Genomic DNA, 7428 nt, shown 5'->3' on the forward strand with positions numbered 1-7428 from the left:
ACATCAATTTTTCTAGCAATATAAGCTGAGAAGTTGTAGAAACTGAGCCCTACAACGTTCACACCTCAGTCCTGGCGATCCACCCAAAAGAATTGTCCCCCATAAATTATAAAAATGAGTGCTGTTTTGACTGTTTTTCAAAATTATAGCCAATCAATGGTAACCAACATCTACTTCTAAGAGACTTCTATTTTTATTGGTTGCTTTTACGCATTTCAATGGGTCCGGCTTGTGGTTTGATTTTGTCTGACCAATGGTCTGAACCATTGTCTGGCCAAAGGTCTGTCCAGTCTGGCCGATCGTGGCCCAAGTCTGTTTGATCTGGTCAGTAGCTTTTTTGGATATGGTCGATCTGAAGCCCGCACTGTCTGCGACTCAAGTCGGTCGGGCCAATACCTGTCTAGGGTCAAGGACCTCATTTTGGGGGACAATATAACGCAAACGCTTTTCACCAAAAAAATCTTTGCGAAAAGATTGATAAATCAGTTAGAACAGTATTCGAAGATCTACAGTTTGTCAAATAGTTGACTCTCTCTTTCTCCCTTTCTCTCTCTCTCTCTCTCTCTCTCTCTCTCTCTCTCTCTCTAGCCTCTTTTTCTAATAGAAATGAACGCACGGAGTAGTAAACATACACAAAGCAGTGAAGTTAAACAAAAAATAACCCTTTGTTTGTGATTTAGTTTTTCGATGTGTAGGTATTCTGATGAGATCACTTGTTCAATTAGTTGAATCCCTGATGAAAACCTGGGGGACCGCAAACCGAGATATCCCTTTAGCGGACATTGAAATTTTTGTCTCAAAACTTTTTTTTTTATTAAAAGATACAAAAAAGCTAATACTTTTATGTTTTACGAATTTAGTCTATTTTGAAGTTAGCCTATCTTTCTCTGTTTTAGGTCTATTATGGAGCAACAAGCAAGAGAACACCTCCGATTGAAGGCTAGATGGAAAAGGTCAACAAATTTACTATTACATTCTCTGCAAAAATGACAACATGAGAAAAAATTCTCGTCAAAACGTCATGTCTCGCCAACGACAACCATTGAAGTTCTTCATTCGCATAATCCCTGATTAAAAGTCTTTCTATCGGAATCCCTTGATAGTAATTATTTGTGTATTTTACGATCAAAATACATGTGAAATTATGTTGAAAATACACAAGAAAAAGCTATGCTTAGAATGCAGGAGCTCGGACAAATATCCGATATTTTTAGTGCAGTCTTTGGGGAGTGTTTCCTAACCTCCAACAACTTCCCCCAACCTGGTAGACAATGGCCGCATTTATAACTAACTACTCTCAAATGAAGTTGGTAGCAATTATATTAGTCCTGTGGTCTTTTTTATGCCATTTTTGGCGTGAAACATTTTTCGTCCAACCCATTTGACTTTTCGTCCTCTGAAACGGGATAAACAGGTAGCGATTGGAGGGCAATAAAATATCTTAAAGCCATGAGCCTTAAAATAATCTAAGAATGCAATTCATCAAAACTGTTTTGAGGAAACAATTTCTTGGTGTGACGGGCAGTTTCATTATCTTTAAAATTTGACCCCCATGGTCCACCACCCCCATCACCCCCCTCCCCAACACTCCCATTGTCCACCCTCTTCCACCTGTCGATTTGAACCCCCAACGCTCCCCCCCCCTCTCTCTCTCACACACACACACACACACTCACACACACACACACACACACACACTCCAGTCCCTCCCTCCCCCAAGCTAGCATCCCTAAGCCCCAGCTGTCTACTGCCGAAACCAACCCTTCGCCGGTTGTTTGAGAGCAATTCGCTCGCCGTTAGTCATTTATGTTTGATAATTTTTCACTTTCATAAAGAAATAGCTGGTGGAACCGTTATCAATGCAAAAGCTCTCGCTTGTCAGTGAAACAAAAGCTTGCGACAACAACTATAATTGACAGGGTAGACAAAACATTTTTAAACTTTCTGACATTTCAGAGCATCAATGGCACCTGCAGACCGTCTGAAAACCTCTACAATTGCATACGATTTGAGGCGCCACTCTCTTGATTACCTAAACTCTGGAATTTATCCTGATACTTATGACCTACCCCAGTCTTCGGGAGGATCAAACATTGACGACGATCGAATGAGCAACCATAGTGTTGTTTCAGTGACTGTTTTAGACGACTAATTAACTTCTTTCTTTTATAGAGAGAATGTTGCAAATGGTAGAGCTAATCAGAGCTGAACTTATCAAGACATTTTGAAATTAACTGAAATTGAGTGACTGAAGCTCAGACATATGAAAAGACCTTAGCTGGACCAATGAAAAGACTGCAGTCATTATAGCCCACCCTAACCCCCCCCCAAATTAAATCCGCGCCAATTAAAAGTCTTCTTCCCTTATAGGGTAGTCGGTCAACTCGGGGGCGGCAAGTCAACTCCTATGTACACAAAAAAACTGACAGTGGTCAAAATTTGAGAGAGTGTGAACGAGATCCAAGATTTTAAAATTATGTTCATACTTCAATATGGCAAAACCTGGGTGGTATTGCTGCACAGGTCTTTTATTGCCCAAACTTTTATCCTATATGGAATACAAACCCTATAGAATATCAGTCTCCCGGGTCGAGGACAAATCGGGAAAAAAATTGTAAGATAAGCGGTGAAAAGCTGTTTTTTTTTCAACGCAATTTCGTACATAATTTTGCAGTGAAATGCGGTGAATGCGGTGTATTTATGTAATTTCACCGCTACCAGCCGATAAATTTTTTTGCACCGCATTCACCACCTGATTTATAAAATTTCAACGCATTCATCGCTTATTTTACAAAGTTTTCCGCATTCACCGCTTTTCTTGCTTATTTTTTGCGTTGAATGACGATGACCCTCGACCTAGGCTCTTGTCAGTACAGGGTGCAGTGAATAAACCCCATAAAATCCATTCACTGTGCTGTTATGATTCTTATATGATTTTTGACTGATTACCAATATTAACAATATTTGGCTTTTAAATGGTTGCTAATAATGAAATATCCAAACTTTTCCTTCTTTTCCTTCATTACAATTTCCAATTGAGTCCTCTCACCTGCCCAAATAGCAATTTTTTCTCAGATTTCACAGTTGAGAAAACAGCTAACGTCCGACATATATTAAGAATCATAATGTCTTCGTCAAACGCTTTCGGTTTTGGATCACTAGTACCCGGGTCTAGATGTCAGCGCCGCTTCAGCTCATTTTTATGTAAGAAATCCGCTGAATACGCTGAAATAATTAGAATATGTAGAATGTCGTGATAGCCGAGAGGTAAGGTGTGTGATTCACACGCCAATGATTGAGATTTCAATCCCCTGCCTCCGTGAAGCTGTCTGTGTGAAGATGAACTCTTATTTAACCATAGCTTCAGGTTGAGCATAGCCTGACCAATGTTGGCTGCAATAATGGGTACCACGTGAAAATCTCAGAAGCAAAAAAAGTGGCCAAAGTCACCAAAAAAAGAGCAAAGCTGCTCATAAAAAGAACAGTCTGAAATGTGGGGAATAATAAGAAAAAGGGTAGCTGCGAACAGGGAACTGTAGGCCTAATGCTCTTCCGCTGCTATTACGCAGGAACCAAAATTATTATTATATATAATATTTTAAATTTCAGCGCAACTTCAACTTGTTTCCTACATAAACTCAGCTTATTTAGAGCATATTTCCTACATAAATTTTAAAACCCTTTTCAGCGCTTTTCTTTTAAAGCTTTAGTGCATCACTCAAAAATTCAGCGGCTTTCAGCGCATTTCTTACACAGTTTCAGTGGATTTCAGCATCTTATAATGCAGGTTTTTTGTCCCATAAATCTTTCGCTTATTTCGATATATTAATAATAATCATCGTTTTTGTATGAAATGTGCTGGAAAACATCAAAACGCGCTGAACTTATTTAGGAAATGCGCTGAGTTTTCCACCCATTTCTTGCATAATTTCAACGCATTTCTTCCCGCATTTTAAACAAAACGGTTCCTTCATATAATATCAAAATATATAGAGGCAAAAATATATATAATTTTTTGAAAAATAAACGGATTTCAGCGCATGTTCCTTCATATAATATCAAAATATATAGAGGCAGTGGCACAGTGGATTAGGTGATAACAATCAAACCGTAGAAGAGGGTTCGAGACAGTAATATAGAGGCAGTAATATAAAATATAAAATATATATAGAGGCAGTGGCACAGTGGATTAGGTGATAACAATCAAACAGTAGAAGAGGGTTCGAGACTCAGGCAACGTGAGAAGAGTTTGACAAGCAGCTGCAATTTTTTGAAAAATAAACGGATTTCAGCGCATGACTTACAAAAGTTCAACGCATTTCAGAATATTTCAGCGCATTATTGTGTAAGAACTTGCGCTAATATTTCTGAAACTTCAGCGCAATTCAGGGAATTTCTTATACAAGTATTAGTAAATTTTTCAGCACTGATTTCAGGGTAATTATTTCTTTGCGCAAAAATAAGACGAACAAAGTCTTTTGCAAAGTAAGACGTCAACAAAGTATTCTAGCATTTCTGGATGGATATAACCTTCAGTTCGAAAATAGGATTTATTTTCCCATAGTATCATGGGGATTAAAGGGACCAATAGTTTTCCCCATAAACAAGTTGACTTGGCATAAAAGTCCTTTTCTGTGCCAAATTTTGTCAGGAGAATAGCTATGAGTAAAAACTAATCAGAAATGGGTGTTAATTGTGATTTCCACCTCCACTTCTTTAGATACACTCTTCTCTGGGCTATCAACCTGCAGACTTTCAGGTTTTGGTCAAACTTCCTTCAAATTGGATCTGAGAAACTACCTCACACTTCATTTTTTGTTAACTTGAACAAAGTCAGTGATTCAGCTCCTTTGCAATATCAGTTTGAACTAATGGGATTACTAGAGGTCACACAAAAGCTGATCCTTTGAATCATAAATAGTGTCCTGCATTGCGTTTTCACCCCTATTTATTTAACCCAATATCATATCACCCCGATTTATCCACCCCTCTATCATTTAAATCCACTGTCATTCAACCCTTCTATCACTTCACACTAATTTTATTCTTTTTTATAATTTTAGGAATATTAATTTAGTAAAATAATCATTTGGGGCATGCCTCCGTTGATTTGAACCTATCACGACCGAACATGGGATTAAGTAAGCCTCTTAATTACGAAAATTTATCCTAAATTTTCTTAAATTAATACCAATGCAATCATAAATCGAAACAAATTGAATTAAAATATATGCTTAAGCTATCAGTCTCAACGTAAAAATAAGGATTTTTCGTCTATGTATTCACCAGGTAAACGACAGAAAAAAATCAGTAACAGTTAAATTACTGCTCATGTTATTGGACCAAACAGAATACAGTCACATCTAATTTACTGCTCCAGAAATTCACGTTATCACATAAGTTAATTTGCCCAAATTGCTCAGGAGAACTCTAATATTACTGTTAATTTTCTTGCTTTACTGATTTCGTTGATTGCTCACTATAAACGAGGTTAGAACCAAATGGCTGTGGCTAAATAGGTTGACAGGCTTGCGAGGAACCTAAAAAAACTAACGCAATAATTGCCAAGACATAATTTTTTCTTTTTAAGCAAATTTTTGTCTCGCTCTTATTTTCCTGTCCTTGAGGTTTTTTCCGATTTTCCTTACACGCAAGCTCAGCTGTAATAGCAGTGGCAATGCAAGTAAATGTACTCTTGGAAAATTTTATTTTAATAATTAATTTATTTAACATTTATGTTAAGTATTACACAGGCGATCAGATTTTCAAAAAAAATTTCCCCCAGATATGACTCTTTCGTATATTATACAAAAACTTGACCATTCGACTATGTCGAACAGTGTATATGCAGCAGCCGAACAAATGTTACGTTTGCAGCATAATTTTTTCTTTTTACTAAGATTTCATCTAGGATCTTAGGGGGTTTTTCTGAGGTTCCATTGAACAACTTAATGATTTGAAATCGATAACGTTTCTGTGAAATCCCTCTCTGGTTCAATTTGAAAACAGCGCCTGAAGACACCACAGTTTGAACGGCATGACTGTTTTGTAAGATATCATAGGACAAATTTAAAAAATAACATCTTGCAAGGAAACAAGTATCCCAGAACATGTTATCAGAATGTTGGTTTGGACACATATCCAACCTCTAATCTGGAGCTCGAGTTAAGAAAAGAACGTCCTGGGTCATTACTAGGTGTTAAAACGTTGTGCTCCACAAACATTTCGCATGAAATTTGTTTGCATCTTGAATCAACCTTAGACGTTGTGGTAGACCTCAAGCTTGGACTAAAAAGTTCGATTTTAACTTCGGCTCGATAGTATGTTTTCTTTAGCTTTGGATTGACAATAAACAAGGTCCTCCTTAGATGGCTGTAGAGTTTGAAAACCTGGACACCAAACTACAAATTTTTTAGTTATTAATTATGTACTGTTTCCCAATTGTATGTTGAGCACAAACTATATATAGGTGTGGTGGCGCATGCAGATTAAAAGTATGGGTAGTTGGAAGGAACGAACCCAAGCCATAAGGAATTCTATGGAAAGACACAACTTAGTTTATGAAAAAAACTTTGGCTCGACTTATTAAAAACTATAGTTGACTTTATCAGCGTCCTCGCTTACGTAATTAAGGTCAAAATTTATCCATTAAACATTTTTTGAGGGGCAAAATTTGGCTTCACGGCTTCGACAGCGTCTTCTAGCAAGTTTTAATTGAATTTTTGTTTGTTGTCTCTATTTGTTGTTCTTTTGGTAACCGCACGCAAAATTTAATAACGACAGATTCTGATGTCTTCCTATAGTTGCGTTTGTGATCACCACGGAGTTGGATGTTTTCAACTGCTAACTAATTCTTTTCATTAACTTGAAATTAATTGTTTGAGGAACGTGAGGCAATTTTTTAACTTTGAAAATTTTTTGCTTGTTTTTTGTCTAATTGTTACCGAGCCTTATTATGGAGTTGTCACAAATCTTGTCGAGTGAAGTACGAGGTGTTTTGTTTAGCTTCAGTTGTATTTAACCTTGTTTATAAGATTTTTTAAAGAAAACGGATATAAAGTTTTCGATGTAATTAATGTTTGTTGTTATTGTAGTATAATAGCCGCGAAAAGATAGCGTTTATTATTGGGGACTTCGTGTTTTTACAATTCAAACAATTTGAATTGTATTGGGGCGCTGTCTTTTTTTTAAGATCTGTTCACACATTTTCATGATTTTTGAAGTCAAATTGGAGTAGTGATTTTGATCACGCCGAAACAGGAAGTGGAGCGAAAAAGCGACCGGTTTTGCGGCGTGAATTTTTTTCGCTCCAAATTTAAAGTAGTGAGAAAACGGTGTTTGAACAAAAATTCGCTTTCTCGCTAGTGGTTTTTTGTTCACATGCCGCAATTTGACTTTGATTTTTACTGTTTTTTCGTTTTTTTTTTG

The 7428-nt window shown here is 37.0% G+C and overlaps 1 protein-coding gene across 1 annotated transcript in view; it reads left to right on the forward strand.

The window, feature by feature from the left end:
* The window catches only part of LOC142355357 (uncharacterized), a 50749-nt gene extending 48428 nt beyond the window's left edge, over positions 1-2321 (forward strand). The window contains exons 5-6 of the mRNA XM_075407561.1: positions 897-953; positions 1957-2321. Coding sequence (XP_075263676.1) covers positions 897-953; positions 1957-2152 — 253 coding nt within the window. The 3' untranslated portion in view covers positions 2153-2321. The remainder of the gene's footprint in view (positions 1-896; positions 954-1956) is intronic.
* Positions 2322-7428: the final 5107 nt, after the last annotated feature.

This window comes from Convolutriloba macropyga, chromosome 2, assembly GCF_964194025.1.
Source record: "Convolutriloba macropyga chromosome 2, txConMacr16.3, whole genome shotgun sequence".
In the NCBI taxonomy this organism is placed as follows: Eukaryota; Metazoa; Xenacoelomorpha; order Acoela; family Convolutidae; genus Convolutriloba; species Convolutriloba macropyga.